The 23,354-nt window shown below is 34.5% G+C and overlaps 1 protein-coding gene across 2 annotated transcripts in view; it reads right to left on the reverse strand.

The window, feature by feature from the left end:
• The window catches only part of ANTXR2 (anthrax toxin receptor 2), a 137,723-nt gene that overhangs the window by 87,343 nt on the left and 27,026 nt on the right, over positions 1 to 23,354 (reverse strand). For both annotated transcript variants that reach the window (XM_008069354.2, XM_021718217.1), the window contains exons 7-9: positions 14,362 to 14,422; positions 11,874 to 11,972; positions 9,850 to 9,919 (exon numbers count right to left, since the gene is read on the reverse strand). In XM_008069354.2, the coding sequence (XP_008067545.1) occupies positions 9,850 to 9,919; positions 11,874 to 11,972; positions 14,362 to 14,422 (230 nt within the window). The remainder of the gene's footprint in view (positions 1 to 9,849; positions 9,920 to 11,873; positions 11,973 to 14,361; positions 14,423 to 23,354) is intronic.

The following is a 23,354-nucleotide window of genomic DNA, read 5'->3' on the forward strand; positions in this document are numbered from 1 at the left end:
TCAAATCGTTTAATGCTTAACAAAATGAAATAAAAACAGAATATAATTTTAAAGCAAAGTTTTCTCTTTCCTATAAAAGAAATGCATACTGATGAGATCCTGTAGCCAAGAAAAAACAGCTGCTATCTACATATCTCAGTCTAATATAATGTGACTGGTGTCAGAAAAAATAAAAAGAGTTAAGTCTCCAGAAATATAATAATCCACTTGATGATCTTTTGACATACGGACTTAATTGAACCAATACAATCTTCCTCTTTTGCAGAGTAGCAGTAGCATAACCAAAACATTACCATCAACAACACCACTAATAATCACAGGCATTTATTGAATCCTACTATGAGCCAGACACACTAATTCATCTTCTTAAGTAATTCTCATAGCAGCCCACTGAGTTAGGCACTAGCATTATCTCCATTTTACAGATGAGGAAACTGGAGCTCTCAAAGGTAACTTGCCTAAATATTGGACCTCTTTGACTCCATAGTCATAGGGCCTTTACTTCTACACCTTACTACCTTAACCCTCCACCCAGATTTAGGCTCTTATATTTAAATTTATCTCCTTAGCATGAGTTTAGTGTCTCTCTTCTGGTCTTTACTATATTCACATATCTCTCATGGCTAATCAGAATGGCATCTATTATATGCTAGAACAAGATGTTTATTTGTGAATAAATATGTTTATGAATATATGTGCATATATATATGAATGTACATATTTTTTCTGGAAAAGTTATCCAGAAGTGTTGCAATCATGGGGAAAAAACAGTTATTTTGGCTCTTAAATTGTGTGTTTTTTTAAGAAAAACATTTTTCAAATTATTAGTCTGATATTAGCATTATCATAAAGCTGGTGCCCTAGTCCAAAACCATGCTGCTCTTTGGCTAGCACAAAGATTGATAAAGTCACCCCCTCCAGTCTAGACCCAATGCTATGACCTTCCCTTTCTCCAGGACTCCAACATACATAGTTAATGCTTTTTGTCATATTTTATTATGTTCTGTCACTTTTGTTAGTATCTGAGGATTATTCATTCCTATTCCTACATAACTTAGACTTCTGGTTAGTGTACTACTAACACTGAAACCCATACTTTCAGTTATAAAAACTTCATGGTAAGTAAAATTATATTAAAACAATATGTGTTTCTTCATTACAGACAAAAGTGGGAGGAAACAGGACAGTTCATTTGTTTATCCCAAGATCAAATAAAGTTGGAAAAGGACATAGAGATTCAGCCCAGATATTGGGGAATCTGAAATAGTAAGCCTGAACCCTCAGTACTCTACTCTTAATTGCCCAGTCCTCAGCCTGTAAAGAGGGGAGAGTGTACCTATTTCAGAATTGTTCTAAGACAGATAGATAAGATAATTACATAAAATTCCAACACAATGCCTGGAACACAGCAGACCCTCTATAAATTACTGTGACATCTGACTGTCTAAAGGATTCTTCAGAATATGAAGGTACTTTTTTATAAACCTTTTAGATTCAAGCTAAAAGTCAACATAGTTAATGCAGAAGAATACAATAATCATGCAATACTCTTTGTTTAATGCATGGAATGTCTATCCTTACTACCATATAACATTGTAAAAAGCTAACTTGTTCAAAAAAAACACTTACTTTAAATGCCGTACAGTTTTTGTAAAGAAATTTTTCAGTGCTATATCCTTCCCATTATAAAACATTATCTCTATTAAAACTCAACATTATAGCTGTGTTGAGCTGTGTGCTTAAACCTCAGGCCTAATACTTCAAAATGGTTGATGAATGTTTGCCAATAAATTAATTCAGTCACTCATTCACTCTATTATTAGTTAAACAAAATTTATGAATTGCTTAAAATTGCAACAATAACTATTCTTAAAAAAATAGCAGACAAACTAGTCTGCACTTGGCAATAGGATTGCAATAAAAAAATATGCACTCCAGTCTGGGCGACAGAGTGAGACTCCAACTCAAACAAATAAATAAATAAATAAATAAAATAAAATAAATTACAATGTAAGCGAAATGAAGCCAGATTAACAATGGCAATAGAGGGTGATAATAACAAAATAGGTATAAGCACAGGCACACTAGAGGATCATGTGGGGAGAACCAAAACAGCCTTGGCATGGGAGCATCAACAAAGATTTCTTGAAGGAAGGTACCATAAAGTAAATCCTAAAGAGTGATCAGGAGTTGGGAAAAGAGCTTAGAAATGGGTCCAGGCAGATGGAGTCCTCTGACAGCCTGGAAGAAGAGAAAGGCACAGAATAGTCAAGGCATTGAAAGCCACTTGGGATGACTGCAACAAAAGTGAGAGAGTAAGATGAAAGGGCTTCCGTCTGAAAAGGGGAGTAGGGCAAAGGCCTTGAAGTATCAGGATGCCATCTTTAGACATCTGGACATGGTCTTACGAGCCTTTACACTTGATTAGGATTGTGTTTCACAAATATCACTCTTGTTGTAGTGTAAGGCATGGGCCTGAAGAATAACTTTCTAGAATGGAAAGATCAGTTAAGAAAGTCTCAGTAGATTTCATATAAGAACCAAAGTAGCATTGAGCTAAAATAGTAGCCATGAGGGTTGTGTGAACACAAAAACTGAAAGTTACTAGAAGTCAGAATAAAACAGACATGGATACCATTGGATGTAGGAGGTGAGGAAGAAGAAATAAAGACAACTTTAGAGTTTCTGTCTCACAAAGGTAAGGAGAAGTTTTGCTTAGGGAACACAGGAGAAGGAGCCAATTTGGACAAAAAAAACTTCAGTTTAAATTTCCTCCAAGTTCAAGGTATCTGTGGGAAATTCAAGTGACTTGGACATTTAGATAGTGAATACTAGACATTTAGATAGTGACTTCAGAGTTAAAGAAAAGATATTGCCTGGAGATTTGGAGCTCACCAGCAAGAAAAGGAAGCCTTCGAGAAGAGGAGCTTATAGGTCAAGTATCCAACCATTATAAAAATGGACAGTTCAGGGAAACTAAAAAGAAGAGGAGCTTGAAGTGACATCTGAAAAGAAACAGCCAGGGTGAGAATATGAATTCATGAAAGACAAGGTAAGACCTTCTTCTGAGTCAGAAGTGGCATATGGTACCAGGGATGCAGGGAGATAAAGGAAAATGAGACTGAGAAAGAAGACCTCTTTCAACTTTGTTTTCTATAAATTGGTTCTACATTGTTTAATATTTCTTACAAATATCTTTTTTATTAGTTAACAATTTTTTTATTATAAGGATATGGGGCACAATTCAGGGTTAGGTATACAAACATTGGTTATGCAGGTACCCTTGTTGATGAGGTCTGCCCCTCCCTCCCCTAGCAGTTTCTCTCAACAGCCAATCCCACCCCACACCCCGACAGTTTCCTACTACTGTCAATCACTTTCTTATAGTATTATAAATGTTCAAGGTCCACTTATGAGTGAGAATATTTGGTACTCTGTTCTTTGTTTCTGTGATAGAGCACTGAGTATGGTCGACTCTTTTTTTTTTTTTAATCTTACAAATATCTTAATCCACTCTTTGCCATATCCTTGGAATTTGTTTTCAAAGTAAGATAGAAAAAACTTTAACAACTTAACACAACAAAAAGATTATTTTAAGTGCATTTTCATGTCAATCGATACTCAATTAATAGTGATAAAATTAAACCTAAGTGTACTAAATTCATTCCACATGATAAATTATTAAACAGTATTGTAAAATATAATTAAGTAAATAAAATGCAATAAGTCCTAAAGTCACAGTACTTGTATTTAACGTCTAAATACGTATGACTATTTCAAAACAGGAGAAGGGCTCAGGGCCATATCCCAAAGCTACTCTGACCTGAGAAATTTCATACTTCATGAAATATGGCTGACATTTCAACCCACAGTAACCTATTTGCAAAGTATTCATTTGCTTCTGACTTTATGCATATCCTGTAAAAGACTGCAATTTTATGATCCATTTAAGAGGATGAAAAAAATTAAACAAAATTGTGAAAGACATTTGCTTGAAGTAATAAATAATTTACCTCTAATTTGCTCATACTGAACATTAAACTGGCAACCACTCAAAAAGTTATTAAAATTATGGTGGCTTAAGAGATTTTGAAATCAAGCACTACTATTTAATGTTCGGCAGAGCTTTTTAAAAGTTACTTTTATGCATAATAAAGATTTCAAGTTGAAAAATAAGATTTTATATTCATGAATGGTTTAAAGGACCCAATTCTGGTTATGAACTTATGTGTAAATTAATGTTTTGTCCAAGGATACTTTCTTCAAAGTAGTTAAAGAATTCTTGAATCAAATTATTTCTTTTAGGATATCTCAGTATGTGTATATAACTAAAATAAAAATTGTAGTCAGGGAGATTGCTAGATTTCAGAAGAAAAAAGCTATATTAAGAGATGTACTGGATATACAGATAAAGCTGTATTATAACTGCTTTCAGTATTACACTGAAAATAGTTTCTTTTTAATTACTGCATTTTAATAAGATACTAAAAAGACACTTGGAAATAGTTACCCAATCTCCAGTGTCTTTCATCCAAAAATGTCAAGTGCATTAGTAATAATAAAAGCTTTGATAATATAAAATTTAAAAGCAGATATATAAAAGGATTTAAGTACATATTTAGGGATATCCTCTACATCATCATATAGCTGCCTCTATCTTTAAGCAATTTTAGTTATCAAAACACCCATTCAGAAATCCTAATTTTCAGGAAGATCTTCCTTATGTGAGCTGAAATGTGTTTTCTTTTACCTGCCACTCTTTCTTTTTCCTTTATTTCTAGCAACAAAAAATAAGTTAAATCTGTCATGTAAAAGATCTTCCAAGGTTTGAAGAGAGCAAATGCGTCACACGTGAATTGCATCTTTTCTCACTATTTTACATTGTATCCTCTTTAGTATTTCCATAGTTGGCTATGCCTTGTCGGCCTCCCCTCTGAGTGTTGGGATTAAATACTGTTCTTTTTAAAAGACATTGTCCAGAACAGTATACAATATTTAGGGTGGAAAGGCAATACAGAGTAGATAAAACTTTCACATTGACAGATATAATCAGAAAGTAATACACCATGTGAAATAAAAGATGAATTTTCCAGCATTTGAGGTGTAGTGGTGGGGTAGAGAATTAGGGAAACAGAATCTTCAGTTTTAACCCATCTCACCAAGATTCTAATGTTTATATTCAGAATAAAGATATATAACTAATGTACTAGTATCCATAATTTTAAAAAATAACCAAGTCTCATTCCTTATAAGAAAGAGAAGAAAAAATAAAGTTGTGGTTGTATCACCTGCATAAGGGACTCAGGGATTGTGTGGACACACACACACACACACACACACACACACAAACACACATACACACGAGAGAGAGAGATATATACAGGTATGTTCTGGGAAAGAAGATAAATTAACAAGGACAGAATTTACCCAACCAAGAAAAAGAAACAAAATTGTCAATGTTAATCCAGGCAAAACAGATTAGGCTTGATACGAAACAAATAACACCGTTGAGGAAAATGAGATTCCATAACCAAGTCAGCTCTAGCCCCAGGTCAGTCATACTGCTGATCTCTAGATTCTTCCGTTTTGCTTGAAATTTTCCACACACACAGATACCCCAGCACTCACTCAAAACACTCTGTCAAGTGTCTTCCCACACTGCCTTTTAAGAGAACTAATACTATCAGTTTCATTTGATTTAGATATTTATTTCGTATTTGCCAGAAGATTCTGGCCAATGTTTTTGAAAGCACATTTAACTATACCATATGCCTCCTGAAATCATCTCTATCAAACAAACTGTAGGATGAGGCTCTGGTTCATTCTGTTCTGTGTTTCTTTCTGCACAATGTGTTTATGTATATTTACCCAATTTGTTCTGTTCTTCTTGCCAAATTACAGGTTTGAGATCTCAACTCTTGCAGAGCAGCTGTGCTATTGTTGATGTCTCACAAACAAAGGTCAAAGATAAGCTCATATCGCAAGTGTTCGTAATATCTGCACACTAAACTGTGAGGCTATTGCCCAGGAAAGGGAGGATTCAAAGAACTTCAAAGAATTCACCCTATTCAAGCTTAAAGAAGACGTTTGGTACCAATTAACTGCTTTTAAAAAGAAATTCCTAAATAATCATGGATTTTTCTTGGTAAGACAATTTGTTTAATCGTATAGCATTTTAAAAGAAAATTGTGTTTATGAAAGAACTAGAACTAAACAACCTTGCTACCATTCTTTCAGTTTATGTACTAGAAACATGTTAACCTTAGTCTAAATATCTATATCAAATAAAGAAACTTAACAAATATAGATCTCTCTTGAAGAAAGTTATCCAAAGACCCATTCGAGCAGCACTCAACAATGATCCACCTGAACAGGACATGCCCAGATCACTTGAACTGTTGCTTACACTCCCTAACACCAACTTCCGAATGCACATCTATGTCCTAGCAGCTCTGCTACATTCTCAGTTCATATCTTCCAGGAAACATCTTCACATTAATCCTTTTTTAAACCAAAATCCACAAGCCCTAAGTTTTTATAAGAATAATCCTCAAACAAAATGTAATTCATGAAATAACATAAAGATGGGAAAGAAACTGATAGAGCAGGTTAATGAGATGAGGCACATGTCCATGGACCCAGCTCTGAGACTGGGCATCTGGCTTTGAGGCTGTCTGTCTAGGGTTACTTCACCAGCATGTTGTTAATTATTTAAGTGAGAGACAGGGGGAACTATCGCCACATCTGTCACCCTCACACAGGAAAAACCTTCATTCATTGTTGGGCCAGATGTGTTTATTTGAAACATAGACTAACTAGCTACTTAATAGGTTTGCATCCTTAGCCAAAAGCTAATTAGGCAGGGATATTAAGCATCAGTCACCTTACAAGGCTAAACTGTTTCGACTGTGTTGATTTTAATCCAGTCTCATAAGAGAGCTCATCACCTACAAAAGTAGCTGAAGAAAATTCAAGGCAAAGGAAACGTCCAAATTACTTGCAACATACTAAGCAGAACAAATAATGATGTCGCAAATTCCCAATACATTAATAGATAAAATCTTCTAAAGCTCCACCTCAATGGTATCATGTAACTGACACAAAAAAAGGAGGGCAAAAGTAATTTTTTTAGATAGGTCTCTGGCCCAACATATTCTCAATTTGCTTATAGGTGAACTATTAATTCAAACGCCAAATGAGTGATGATATATCATGTCTGATATGTATTATGCTATGTGTGATTTTTAAAAATTGTATCTCCTGAGTATTTAACCTATCTACAAATAACTACAGAGTATCAATAGCCTCTATGGTATTCTATTCAAAAGGAGACTGTGCCCAAAGGCAAATTCTAAAGAAAACAAAATCCGTGCCTAGGACAGGACAAGCCTACTGCATTTTGTAACTACTTTGAAGAAAAAAGTAAGTTGTCTTTCTCAGCTAGGCACTATTATTAAAAATGCAAGATGATTTTAAAAAAAATTTTAAACAGTATGTCCTCTCCCTCCCCCCAAAAAACAGAATTCTGACCGTTATGGTCAGAATTTTCTCCTACCTAATATGGGTCCCTACCCTAGCCATCACATGACCGCTTTTGGCTCTTTGTATTAACTATTAACCAAAACATTTGAGAAAAATTTATTCATTCTTTTATATAACAAACATATAGTGACTCTACTATGTGTCAGGCATTATGAAAAATGCCAGAAATACAACAGGAAATAAGACAAACAAAATGAATTCTGCAGTCCATTATTATAAGTGAAGTAACTCAGGAATAAAAAACCTGACACTGTATGCTCTCACTTGCAAGTGGGAACTAAACTATGGGTACACAGTGGTATACAAAGTGGTATAAGGTACACAGGATACTCAGGGTGAGGGTGGGATGGGGCTGAAGGGTGAAAAATTATCTCTTGGGTACAACATACACTAGTCAGATTTCATATACACCAAAACCCAGACTTCATCACTATACAGTTCATCCATGTAACCAAAATCTGTGTATGCCTCTAAATCTACTGAAAGTTTAAAAATATAAGACTAAGACATATGATAACAAACAGATAAGTGATTTAGAAAAAAAAATAAAACATGAAAAGGGAAGAGAGAGTTACACTGAACCAAAGGAGGAAGAAGGTTGCATGATTAAATAGGGTGACCAGAAAAAAGTTGTGAGCCATAGAGGAAGAGTATTTCGAGCAGAAGGAATAGTAAGTATAAAAGTGCTAGAGCGTTATTGAACATATGTGGCTAAGGAACAGCAAAGAGACCAGTGTGACCATAACTGAGTAGAGAAGGAACAAACAAAAGATGGAGTATGAGACGGAGGAAAAAACCAGATCCTGCAGAGCCTTGTAGAACATTGCAGTTATCAGATTTTTCCTCTGAGTGTGATGAAGAATGCATCCCTGAGAATTTTAAGTGGAGAGATAACATAACCCTACTTGTTTTAACAGGATCACTCTTGACAAGGACAGACACAGAAAAACTACTTGAGAGCTTAATAATCCAAGCAAGAGATGGCAGTAGCTTGGCCTACGATAGTAGGAGTAGAGGTGGTCAGCACAGTTCAGATTTTGGATACATTTTGAAATTAGAGCTGAAAAGATTTGCTGATGTAAGAGAAAGAAGCCTGTAACGAAGCAAATGTTCGTGACCTGAACAACAGAAATGATGCAGCTGCCAGTGACTAAAATAGAACAGACAGCTTGGGGAGCAGATCACAAGGATCATCAGGAGGACCAAATGGACTTACAGATTCAATAAAAAGGATGGAACTTCAAGTCAACAGAGTCATCATAGCTGACGCAGATGATTACGCAGAAAATCACTGAGTCCTGATGTGCACTTGGGGATATGATGGTTCCATGCAAAACTGACCTGCCTCAAATCCAATGCCAATTTAATTGAGCCAAAGACATGTTGTCAATAACACTAGATTACTACATGACAAAGAAAATGAACAATAGTCTTATTTGTATAAGTACATGATGCAACCCCTTTTAATGACTTAAAACAGAATGCTGATACTGCTCCAATGTACTTGCATGACCAGAAGTGCTGCACAATAAATAGCCTGAATATTTAAGTATCCACAAAATTTAAATGTTCAGGTCAAGTTTAAAGTACTAAAATGATTTTCTTAGTTTCCATGGAGAAAAATATCATTTTCACCCTCTAAATACTAATCCAGACTTTGGATTGTGACCTTGTATATTTAATTTTTCCTTGCTTTCAGTGTAAGATCTATATAAAAAGATCACAGATAATTCAAAAAGCCCTCCTTCCAAAATAAATATTCCTTCTTTTAATCAGATATCGTGGTTTTATACCACATAAATGAAGATGAGAGAATAGATGTTAACAGAAATGGGACATCAATTAAGACATAAATTAATACAAATGAGCAAATATCTCCCAGTCCAAGGTGTGCCATGTTGAACCATGTTCCTGATATTCTTTAATCTCAATCTGTAGTAAATACTATAGTAATTACTCAAGGCTCATTTCAGAATGCTGTGTGAACACGTGTAAATTCAGTACCATACAGCTTAAAATGATGGCTATGGCTCTGGTTATTTATAGATTCTGGCAATAGTTCTCAAACCTATCCAGATAAATATTTAAGAAGTCTTTCAATCAATATTTAAAAACAATATAAAAATAATTTTAGCATTTTCAACCTACTAAGATTATACTTGAAGAACAAACTAGTGTGACTTGTCTAGCACTTATTGTTTAATGTTTCTTCTGTACATACAAAAAATACAATAAAATCATCTATATATACTTACTAATAATTTGTCTCTAAAAATGTTCTTTAAATGTTTTACAGGAAGTACTTACTCTCCAGCTTTATTCAGGATGGGTGCAGGGCAAAGCATAGAATTAAGCTGTACACTTACTGGTCTTACACCTAGAAAAGAAATGCCATTGAATTAATGTAAAGTGTTTTATGCATCTTACACAGATTATTAATAATATGAAAAACATTCTATAATCAGAGTCCAAGTGTAGAATATTAGATATATTAATGTCAAAAACCTAAAGAAAAAGAAAAAGGTCATGAAAAATGAAGAGATTATATGCTCCACTGACAGATAGTGATAGCAAATCATAAGTTAGGATTTTTTGACTTATATTAAATTCACATACAATTGTAGACAATATACAATATCATCTTTTTCTTATAAATTTTTCAAATATTTCATATTTTTTAAAATAAATAATATCTACATTCTAAAGCAGAATTTAGAGAGGATGGAGAAAGGAAAATGAATGTCCAAAGAAAAATAAACTTATTTTACAAGTTTAATAACATAGATACATCTACAATAAGTAAATACATTTTATAAGTGCTTACATTTTTCTTATAATTTTAATAATATGAAATAAATCTAGACTAGAAATTTTCAGAGAAAATTACTGGATAGAATTATCATAGAATATATAAGTTAAAAATACAATTTTGACTCTATTTATTTGTTTAAGAATTTACTTAAAAAGCTTAACCTTATATAGCTAATCCTAAAATAAGTTTATATTATATTAGACTCAAAAGGAGTTAGAAAAAGCTAACGCTTAGATACAAATGACTACTGAATAAAAATAAAATTATCTTAATTGTGGAACTTACTATGAAGAACGTTTGTTACAAATATTATTGTTTTGCCCCACTAAAATGATTAACTTAATTTAAAAAGGAATTAATTATGACATTTACCATGCTGAGATCCTCAGCTCTTTAATTCAACAAACACATACTGAACAGTGACTATGTGTGTGGTCAAAGCTGTGCTAGTTGAAGTGTTTAGCCCCATTGGATAGACAGCAAAATTGTAAATGAATCTCTCCAAAAATAACTCTACCAGTGTGTATAGGATTATAGAGTCTGCCTTACAATATAATTTTTTAGAGGACAATATAACCATCCATAAGAAAAATGTCTTAATAGAGATTTGAAATGCTCAGAAAATTAAGATCCATCAAGAGACAGAGTTTTTCTCTTAAAATAAAAAAACTCCAGCTTTTCTGAAAGTCAAGACCAGGAAAAATGAAAACTCAATTCCATAAATATAAATTTTTTTAAAAAAAAACCTTATCAGACGGGTATTGGAGATGCAAAAAGTATTTGCTACAAAAAAAAACCTGTGTTCAAGAAACTGGCTGTCAAATTATTGGGAATTTAGATAAAGAAAACAAGTGAGAAAAGATAAAGCAACAAGTAGCAGAGTAGACCAACATCATTCCATCTTTTTTTTTTTGAGTCAGAGTCTCACTCTGTCACCCAGACTGGAGTGCAGTGGCCACTCCCGGCCACCACAGCCTCAATATACTGAGCTCCGGGGATCCTTCCACCTCAGCCTTCCAAATAGCTGGAACTACAGGCGCACACTACCACACCTGGCTAATTTTTTATTTATTTATTGTAGAGATGAGGTCTCGCCATGTTGCCCAGGCATCATTCCATCTTAAGGTAAGAGTGGCAAGAAATAAATCTGGGACAGAGGCAATGAAGTCAGGGCTTGGTGCAGTCTATGTGGAACAGTCAGGAAAGCTGGTTCCAATGCCTGCACTGCCTATTTTTAATTGTGTCACCACAGGCAAATTGTTTTATTGCTTAAGCTGCAAATCATTAACTATATAATGGGTTTACCTAGAATAAGGTTGAGCATTTATTAAGTTAAAACACGTTGCCATTAGTAACTATTAAATAATTATTATTATTTGTATTAGCCCTGGGATGTCACTTCTTTCCTCTTTGATTGAGAAATATAGCACAGATGGTTTTAGTTGGGGAACAGGAGACAACGCTTGACGCTGACATGCTGTAGACATAAAGGTAACCCTGAGGTTCCCAGGGGACCTACTCTTTGTGTATGTTTCATTTACAGTGTAAGTACAGAGGACACTGCCATTCCGACTGCCCAGCGAGAATCCTCTTCCATTCAAAACAATTTGAAATTCCTCTAAAAGGAAAAGAAAAAATAAACATTTAAATCACTGCTTTACCCAAAAAAAGACAACTTGAAATGAAAGTATTCAGACACATAAAATAAATATTTTCATACTAATAACAATAAAGACAGAGCTCCACATTTCCAACATGCTTGCCTTCTTAGACCCCTCAGGTAAATGTAAGGAAGATACCATTTATGGTCATGTAGGGATGCATTATTTTATTTTCCAAATAAAGTATTTTCCAGTAGTGACCAAGGTCTTAGAATTAAAGCATGACAGTCATTTCCAGACAGGTATCATACAACCTTCCCCAGATTCTGTTCTTAGGAAAATATCATCCGGAAAAAAATCTTTGTTTTTCTCTACTTCCAGGTATTAAGGTTTAAGAAAGTAAATAAAACTATTATGAATTTTCTTTGGTTCTTAAAAAACTCATGAGTAGTATTTTCTTTAGTCTGACTCTCCCATACAGAGTTCTTTTTTTAACAGCTTCTTCACTTTAGTCCTGATTTTATATTATATTGCATACAAATATATAAACTATCAGAGCACGTATTTTGGACACTAATAATCTATCTCCAGCCACTAAAAGAAATTGACTTAACTTTCTGCACCCTATTTACAATAGCAGGAGCAAGCACTAAAAATGTTAGAGAGTTAGAAAAAGAAAAAAATGCTAGAAGGAAAGTTAATGGATCAAATACCCTGATAGGCATTAAATGTTTGCTATGTGACTGCAAGTTAGTATATTAACAGTGATTAACTCCTGTTAAAAAGGTAAATTGAGACACAATGACATTTTAAAGAGTTTTATTTGAACAAACAACAGTTCATGAATTGAATGGCTCCAGATCAGAAGTGGTCCAGGAGCCCTGCCCAAAGAATGCACATAGGACCAACATGGAAGTAAAGCAAAGCAAAGAGTTGATGGGTTGCAGTTACATGGTTGCCTTCTTTGGTCTATCCCATAGAAGATCCCTAGTTATATAAGTTTATTGGTTGTATTTGATTGGTTGAGCTTAAGTTCTATTTTTCCCAATATAGACATTTACAAGAAATATTTCAAGTTAAGTTTCAAGCGTGTTTGCAAGCAAGGTTAAGGTTACTCATGAGACTTAACTGCATTTGTCTTCTCAGGGAATCTTCAGGCCTGATCTCCATTTTAATGTATTTTAACAGTCAATTCTCTCAAACATCTCCTGTATAACATAACCCAATATATAGATAGTCATTCCCTATGGAAGACAATGCTACCAGGCCACTTCCCATTTAGTATGTTATGAAAGGATTTAACTTATAAGTTAAAATTATTTAAGTGTACATAAAACTTAAACTGTGATTCAGTAAACACATGGGCATTAGAGCAGACAGACAAGAAGCAAATAGGCATTAGAGCAGACAGACAAAAAGCAAATAGGATAATTTCTAGCAGCAAATGCTAAACCTGTCTCAGTTTCTACCTCTGTAAATCAGGGGCTTATAAAACTTTCAAATAGTAATGTTATGAGGACTAGGTAAAATTACAAACACAAAGAACCCAATATGTAATACCTATTATCATAATATCATTTTGTTCATTTATTTTTCTTTGGTATCTCTAGAAATTTATTAATCTATACTTTTAGCAAAGGTAATTCTTCCCTGAGGTGTTCAGATACACGATTTCCCTTAAACATCACAATAATCATCCATCAGGGAGTGTGGAATATGCAGAGCATAAGGCCCTATACAGTAGGCCAGGAGGTTCTGTGTAAATTACACAAGGTATTTCCTACCCACCAGACTCAATGGTTTTTTTTTTTTTTTTTCATTTTAAAGTTAAGTCAGATTAAAATGAACTCTAGGTCAGACTTGAAGAAGAAATAAAATAGGCCAAAGAGAATCACATTCTCTCTGGGCAAGGACGCCTGGAAGGTGTGAAAACCTGAGTCTGTTCTTAGCACCAGCTGATGGAGCCACCTGCTTTCTTCCTGCTATTCATCCGCATGTCACTTCCTTAGTGCCCTGAGCTGGCAGACATGGTACGAGCCCCTTGGCCAGGTCATCAAAGCATAGAGCTCAGAGTCTACAGATACCTGACTGTATAATCAGATACAAGAAAAGATTTCATACTTTATTTTATTTGCCATAGGAAAGGTCTCCAACGTGAACTAAATATACAGAAGATTCTAAAAGCCTGTCACACAATATGCTCATTATTTAAAATAACACTCCAATCTTAAAAATTTGAATTTAAAATAGAAATATTTCAAGGAATTATTTAAAAATTCTTACACAAAAATGATGCCAAAAAAGTTAATTTTGCTATTCTCTTTCCAACATGAGTTTCAAATCATATATTTGAGCTAGGAAAAAATACAATTTCTTACAGGGTATTTTTAAATTCTAAACACTTACCCCCTACACAGACACTTGAAGGCCGCAATTCCAGGATTTCAGTACATGACTGAGCTAGTATCTAAAAAGAAGGAAAAAATAAATAAAGAAGAATACCAAAATATGGATCTAAATTATGACGTGACGTGAATTATAAGATTGTTAATAATCCTGAGGTCCTTTTTTTACTTCAATAGATGGCTGAGAAAATCTACAATTATAGCATACACAGCCACCAAGCTCTTTAAAAATGTCTGCATTGTATTCCAGGGCATATTTTAAGACTGTATACCATCAGATCCTTATTTGATTAGAGTAAATCAAGATAAACACAAATAAGTAAAGTGGGTGTTGCTGCAAAGTCTGGCAGCCTTGGGTATAAATACATAACTAACATTTCCTGATATCATAAAATCTATGCTGACCTTCCTCGTAAGGCAAAAACAAGATAGAAAATCAGACCTCCTGTTTCAAAATACTAAGGCATTGTGTTTTCTATTAAGAAGTTCAATATAATATCAATTAATAAACACTGTTTTATTTGACAGTGGCATCTCTATTTCTTTTCTCAGACTTAATTCCCATGGATGCTAATCTTCCTTACATGCATCAAAATTACAATTGTACAACTGCAGCACACAGATTCCTTATATGAGCCAAATATTATTCCCAAAAAACACACTCTGAACTCAAGCATTCCAAGAGCACAGGAACAGAATGGCTTTTCTTAACTTGTTCTGAGAAACAGAAACCACCAAATAAGGCACCAGCTATAAGTGAAAAACAACAATGGTGCAATAAGTCGCCCCTCACGGACACAACAATCCTGTCTTTATTTTTAGAATGGCTCTACTTGACGTTATCTAAGTCAGACAAACTCCAGATGATCTCTGGAATTCCATTCTTGACATTCCTTTCCTGATGATAGTTGAAGACAGATGATGTGCAGTCGTTTCTAGCATCACTTATTCATAACTAGAACAGGAAGTAAGGGTTGCAGCAGGAAACAGAAATGGTTTTCATACTTTCATTACTAACAGTGGAAATATAAATTCTTATCCCCTAAAATCAACTGTGCCAAATCATGGAACTTTTGTTGCTAAATATACATCTCTGAAAAGGGGACATCATTTGTACTTTTTTAGATTATTTTCTAATGAATCCATCTTTTCACAGTGATTGAGACTTTAGTGATTAGAAAACAAATTTAGTGAGATGCCATATATGAGAAAATAAAGAGGAGACCTATTTAAACTCAGAAATGACCAAAGAGATTCTATGGGCACTCAAAGACTTTCTGCATCCAGATGCCTCCTCTTATTCTGCTTCTTCACCAGCACTCACTCCTATAGATATAGATTCAAGAATTGAAGACCCAGGCTAAAGGTTAAGGTGCCTTCTTGGAGCAGTAGTATCTCAAACCACTTACATCTTTACATATGTTGACATAATTTGGATAACAAGACTTCGAAGGAAACAAGATAGGAAAGTTGTGCAAGGGGACATGGAGTTAAAAAGGTTCTAATTAAAATGGGCATCACAGTGGTGCTTTGGTCAATGTGAGATAAAATTGAGAACAGTGAGCCATAAAAATGAAAGGCTAAAGAGATGCACAAAAACCCCAAGTCTATTTTGTCTGCTACCAGTCTAGAAGGAATTGATGTTCAAACAGATTCTATTAAGAGAACTAATTGCATGTTTCAATTTACAATCTCTTTATTTGCTATTTTAGCCACAGTTTTATCAGTATTACTGAAAAAGTAGTTCAAGTACTAAGGAAATTTACGAAGAGGTTTCAAGATTGCATCTACTAGAAATAGAAATCATTTTTCTAAACTCCCTTAGAATAAGGTTAATCAGAAAATTAAAACAGAATTTTCCAAAGGTCAGGTCAGAAAACATGCATCTAGAATGACTTCTGTGAATCTGTTAAATTATGTTTGTTTTCTCCCTTCCACAATATTGACCATGACTTAATCAGATATCCTAACTTTTAAGGTAAATGTGCTTATGCTAACTTCCTCTTGTAATGTGATCTAATCCAATAAAACAGTTCTAAATAGAGTCCCAATAGCAAGATCAAATGAGCAATCCTCCCATGACAATTTCCCTTAGGCTGAAGAATAAACACCTTCAAAGACTGTTGATGGGCTACATCTTTGAAGCCAGAACCTGTTTATTTCCTATAAGATATTTTAATTTAAAAAAAAAATTTTCAGGATGACTTTACAATATTTATTCTACTAGAGCCTGAGATTAAAGAAATCAAATTATATTTAGCAGAGATTAATAATAACTAAGGCTGGTTATATCCCATAGTAAACTGTATAATACACATTAATATATAAGAATATGCTCATATATTTTAATATTTATACTTAATTGTTTTAATAAAATAAGTATTATGGAAGTAATATAATTGAATGGAAAGGTGACAGGTAACACATTTATTGAAAAGCAAAGCTGTTCAGATCATGAGTCATAAAACTGGCACCTCTATTTGATGTAACCAGATATTTCCACATTACCTGCTCCTTCCTGAAGTTTATTTTATCTTTAAAAATCTCTTTGCACCTTGTATTATATTGAGTGCCTAACGCACCTCCGTACTAGAAGACAAACTCTTTGAGAACACATTACAATGGGATCACATTACACTGTGCAGCACTTTTAGTGCCTGGTACACTGTTATGTACATTAAGTTCAACCAATCAATGCTTAGAGAATAAATATTGAATGCATACATTCATGATGATATTTAAAATTTTAATTAGAAAACCAACAATCATTTTATGGTTCAGATAAGTCAGGATAAAGTTAATTTATGTGAAAAAGTATGTAATACTTCAATAAATTATGAATGTTGAAAATCCAAAAACCCATCATTTGAAACAAAATTCACCAAAACCATTTCCAAATAAAAAATAAAGAGAGAAGCGTGGGAAGGAAAATGTGAAAAGAGAGTTATGCAGTTTTAGGAAATAACATTTGCTTTAAATGTGGTCTTTTTAGCTAGTTTACCGTACTCCTATATTTAAAAAGCAACAACTAGAAATCAAAATAATTTGATGTTTGAAGGCAAATAGATTACACCATAATTTTTAAACAGTTTCACAAACACAAAACAGTTCATAATCCATTCCCATCAAGTAACTGTAGAAGTTGAAATGTTCAAGATATCAAAATGGGTCTATTACATTGAAATAATCATCATAAACAACAACTAACAAAGAAGACAAATATTCCAAAGCACTCTAGCTAATTTTAACCAAATTAAATACTGTTACTGATTGATTGAACATTGGATAAGGTGTCCTGTCCATGAACATTGAACATTAGCTTCCATACTCTGCACTTCCACCATTTGTACACCAGAGGAACATGTAAGAAGGTTTCCCCAAACATGTGTTGTCATCCTTCTTCATTATATCTCAACGTAATAAGAAAATAGTTCCCACCAAAAGTCAGCCTTAGTTGACATTAGAGAGAGCTAACAGACCATAGATCGATAGACCAAATTTAAAGTCAAATGTTACTGATAAAACAAGGGCACTTAAGTCATGCACATACTAATTGCAATATTTCATCATTTGAGATTTGGGGGAAATGGAAATTGTGTGTGTGTGTGTGTGTGTGTGTGTGTGTGTGTGTGTGTGTTGCACGCGCACATCTGTGTGTGTGTGTGTGTGTGTGTGTGTGTGTGTGTGTGTGTGTGTGTGTGTATTGGCAAGGAACTTGATCTCATCATGAGAAAAGTATACGACTGAAGCATCTGTTCACCCAAAAGCATGTGTTAACTCAAAAAGTCAAAATAGTATTAGTGTTAAGAGAATTTACAAGTGAAAGATTAATACACATTATTACTTAATCCCCAAACATTAATATGAATTACAAAGGTCAAATATCTAAATGAGGTACAAATATTAGTAGTCCAAAATTCAAAAGAATTTATAACAGGATAATAATCAACCATTTGCTGGACACGTATGTTCCAGCAACTGTGCTAAGAACTTCATATGATTTTCTTCAGTTAATCCTCACAAATCTTATGAGTAAATATTATCTTTATTCCTACTTTGTAGATGAGGAGACTGGGGTTTAGAGAGATTTTTATTTTTATTTTTTTTTTTGAGTCGGAGTCTCACTCTGTTGCCCAGGCTGGAGTGCAGTAGCACTCTCACGGCCACCACAGCCTTGACCTGCCGGGCTCAGTAAATCCTTCCGCCTCAGCCTTCCAAGTAGCTGGAACTACAGGTGCGTGCTACCACGCCCAGTTTATTTTTTGACTTTTTGTAGTTGCTCAGGCAATCCTCTAGCCTCGGTCTCCCAAAGTGCTGGGATTATAGGCTTGAGCCACTGTGCCTGGCATAGAGATTTTTTAATGGCCCCAGAACACTCTTAAGTGGCCAGTCAGGTGTCCCCAGGTTTGATTGTGTGCAAAGCCCACTTTTTTCACCAGTGCATTCATCACCCATCAGGTTTGGATGGATAGCCTAAACTTCACAAAACAAAATTCTTAACAGAGTAGGGAAATATATCTGCCTGTTTTGCCTGGACTCTTTTAATACTACCAAAATCAATTAAATAATCTGGCTAATTTATTATCTGCAAAGGTGTGTCACTAATCTTTCACTTTTATTTGTTGAGGCTTTTATACATTTGTTTTCAAATTTCCAATGATTTTGGATAAATTAAATTTTTAATTATTCTATGAATTAGTAATTTATAGGATCCCCAAATGCTTCAGGTCTTCTCTCTTATTACCATTTTCTTTATTGTCCTATGTTCTTACTGATTTCTATCTCAAATTCGTTTTGTACAGATAAAACACTTGTACTTTTTACTTCTCAGCATCATTGAGAACCTAAGAGACAAGAGAGGCCATACTAGAACAGCAAGCTACCAGAGACCCGGACCCTGGTCTAAGGACACAGCAAACAAACTGTTTTTACAAAAATTAAACTTGTTATTTGATCTTAGGACACATTTTTTTGTCATTAAAGTAATGATGTCAGTGGTATTCAGGATTCATAACTAAAATTTTAGAAGTGGCCTGAGTCTTGGAAACAGAAAAGGCAGAACCGTGAAGCAGAAGTGTGTGTTTGTTCTCTCTCTCTCTCTCTCTCTCTCTCTCTCTCTCTCTCTCTCTCTCTGGAGATGAATATGGAGTTGACTTTGGGCAAATTTTTGATACAGAATTAGTTAGTCTTTGATCCTCTCCTCCTTACTGTCCCACCTAGGTTACTAGACACACGTAGATACTTGTTTTCTAAATCTACTGACTACCTAGGTTTGTCTTACCTCCCAAAATATTCCATTTCAATGTACCTGTTCTTATTTTATAAATTCATTCATACTCAAATGTGAATGTCAATATGTAAACTGATGACCCTTCAAACAATCTGGATAATATAAACTCGAAATGATGTTTATGTAGCTATTAAAACCTCTATCCATGAAAGTTCAGGTAGCATAATAATCTTAAGGCAAGAAATGCAAGTAGCAAGAGAGACACAGTTTTCTAAAATGGGATCCCAACACTGGGAATCCCGACAGTACCTTTGAGTCTGCCGAAGGTCAGTTTCTCTGCTGTTCTTCCCCCCGCCCCCAAAAGAAATAAAAGTTTATTTAAAAGTAAATTAGAGAGAGAGAGAAGGGAGAGAGATTTACCTTCCCAAGGTGGAGGAGGGGGCCAAAGCCAGGAAGCATGGTGACAGTCATAGCTCAAAGAGCACATGGCCACACCAGAGGCTTTTTCTTAGTTTCTATCCCTCTGGTACACGTGAACCACAGGATCTCTAAAACTTCTGTAACCAAGGGTGCTCTCACAGGGTACAGGTTACCTAGAGGATAAGGGTGTGAACTTTCAGGGGGACGGGGTCGACAGAATAGCTGTTGATATACATGACACCATCTGTAGGAAGTATGTTATCAGCTGGTGAAATTGTACTAGCAAGGAGGTCAACAAGGCCAGTGTGATGGGATGAGGGATAATAAATTATTAATTGACTACAACGTACAGTATTCCAGTGATGGACGCACTGAAATCCCTGACTGCACTACACAACACATTACAGAACAAAATTACATTTGTGCTCCCACACATTTTAATAAGTACAATTTTTAAAAAATATATAGAACTCTAAAACCTGGTATTTTGTGTAAAAATTCTCCATTCCAGTCGATTGTGCCAAACAGTAAATTAAATACCCAAAGATGATTTTATGTATTTAATCTCTGTAATAACAGTCACTATTATGTCTTATTATTGAATCTTTCTCTCTCATTTAAGACATATTTGTTTTGAATGTCTCATTTGTTCTGTATGGTAAAAAAAGTCTGTCATAGACTAACATAAGAAACTCATAATCCAGATATTTTCCCTTTTCTGAGTTTTGGAGACAAAACTGCCGATGGAATATAACATCCACCCTTTACAAATTATACTTATTTTCTGTTGCTTCCAACGTTAAGAATTTTGATGTACTATTTGTACAATTCAGATCATCAGAATACTTCAGTGAATACCACAAACACCAATTGCTTGGAATTTTTCTATTTGGCAAGGGAGAAGGGCAGAATAAGATAAGGTTGTTTATGTCTCCCTCTGGGTTAGTTTTCGGTTAGCAACAAGGTCAGATGCAGCCTTAGGGATCAACAGTGGTTGCCCTGCCTGATGGCCTCTTGGAGATTACGGATGTTTGGCAGGAGATCCTGCTGTTGTCCCCTCTCTGCAGCCTGGCTTGAATGAATGAAGCATCACAATGGTGTTTCACTCTTGATACTCTAGGAATGTTCCAAATGAATTTCCATTGAGTCTATGTCTAGTACAATGTTGTCAGGCTTCAGGATTTCCCCAAAGGCCAAATCTCCCTCCTAGATAACAAGAGGCAGAACTGGCAAGGTCTGTTGGGGTTAAGAACCATTATTAAGTCAGAGCACAACTATCCCAAGGATCCCACTGGTTATAACGCACAAAAAGAACCTGATCTTAAACCTGGGGAAGTGAGGACCAGTTGGAGGCCCAAATTTCACCTGCACATACATTGCATATGTACATAATCCTGGTTTGTAGCCCACAACTTTATAACAAAATAAAGTTAAAAAAAAAAAAAGAGATCTCTTATCTTGCTTATCATGTAGTTACAATCAGGTCTTTATAACTACTAAATAATGAACAGAGCCTTAACTTGGTTTTCTCTTCTTAGATGCATATGGATCTATACTTTGACTGAGATCTTGTGAAGTCCCTAAACATTTTTACATAAGACACACATTATAATAGTAAATATAGGACATGCAGGAAGGAACAAAAGCAATATCACGGCCTGAAAAATGTATACATTGCATATAGCTATGGCCTTTTTCTTCTGGCATTTAGGATAACATGGGATTCGTGGAGAGTTGTAGATGGGATGTATCCAAGATAAAAATTTACCATGGAATAAGTGAAGGTGGAAAGTTGAAGCCAAAATATTACTTAGAATCTATGGTGTCTTTGAAATTTATGTTGAATTTGAGATATATACCTAGGAGTTAAGTCTCAGTATTCGAAGATCTAGCATATGATTTGAAAGGAAGCTTCAATAAACATAAGCCAAGGCAGATTTTAAAATCCACATTTTTTTTCTAATTTCAAAATGGCAATGAGAAGAATTCTATTTGGAAAATACACAGCCAGGCTTGGTGGTTTAGCCTGTAATCCCACACCTTTGGGAGGCTGAGGTGAGTGAATTGCCTGAGCCCGCGGGTTCGAGACAGGCCTGGGCAGCAAGACCTCATCTCTACAATAAATCAAAAAATCAGCCGGGTGTGGTAGTGCATGCCTGTAATTCCGACTACTTGGAAGGCTGAAGCGGAAGAATCGCCGGAGCCCAGCAGGTCGAGGCTGCGGTGGCCGGGAGCAGCCACTGCACTCCAGTCTGGACGACAAAGTGAGACTCCAACTCAAAAAAAAAAAAAAATACACTACAGACCATTTAAGAAACAAAATATAAACTTTTCTAATGAATAGTAGTAACATTCAAAATTCAATCAATATAAAAAGTATATAGCACAATACATTACAAATAGCAGCTGCTCCATTAATGTTTATTGAATTTAATTTAAAAAGTAAATGTGAAACTTTCTTAATATGAAGCATGAGCATTTTGACTGTAAGACAGAAAAAAAAAAAAGAGTTATGTAACACTAAATAGTTACTCATGTAACTAAAAAAAATTCAACGCTTAATGAGGGGGCTACTTAAAGTAATTAAATTACATTTTTAGTTACACACAATGAAAGGAAAACTTATTTGGATAAATTCAAATTTTGGTAATTAATGGTATCTGTAAGGCATTTGATGAGAAGCAAAAAATTAAAACAAAAACAAACAAAAGAAATAATGAAAACAATATGTAAAGAAATACAAATTTGAGACGTAATTTTTTTTAAAAAAGGCTTATTTAGATAGAATATGTAAAAAGGAGAAAAGAATATAACATCCCATTGAATAGTTTCCTCTGTGTAATCATTTTTAAAATCAACTCTAAATAATAAGGCTTTTTCTTTCCCAAAGTGATTATTTCCTTATATATAAATTCACATATGCTACCCAAACTTCTCCAGAATTTTTACAAATCTATTAAAAATTCCAAATATTCATCCAAGCAATAATTTCTTGAACTGATTTTGGGTCTACAACATTGTCAACAGCCAATCATTACAGATTATCTGTAAGCACCCTCAGTGTGGCCTCAACAGACAGAAACTGCTGATGTTTATGACACACAGCATGTCAGAAAATATCAGTATGGTAATAATAAAGTCTAAAAAAGCAAGCTTTCCCAGCTCCTCCATCCCCGACTCACTGAGCAGCTTTATGCCCTATGAAAGTCCAACCCCATTATGAAAGATTTCAAGTTTAAGTCAAGGAAAAAACACTGAAACACATTTAACTTTAAAGGTCACAGCAAAAGCAAAAGGAAGTTTTAGTAATTAGTCATCCCAGTGCAGCAAAACAAACAAACAAA

Source organism: Carlito syrichta, unplaced genomic scaffold, assembly GCF_000164805.1.
Source record: "Carlito syrichta isolate Samal-C Ts95f unplaced genomic scaffold, Tarsius_syrichta-2.0.1 Scaffold311948, whole genome shotgun sequence".
In the NCBI taxonomy this organism is placed as follows: domain Eukaryota; kingdom Metazoa; phylum Chordata; class Mammalia; order Primates; family Tarsiidae; genus Carlito; species Carlito syrichta.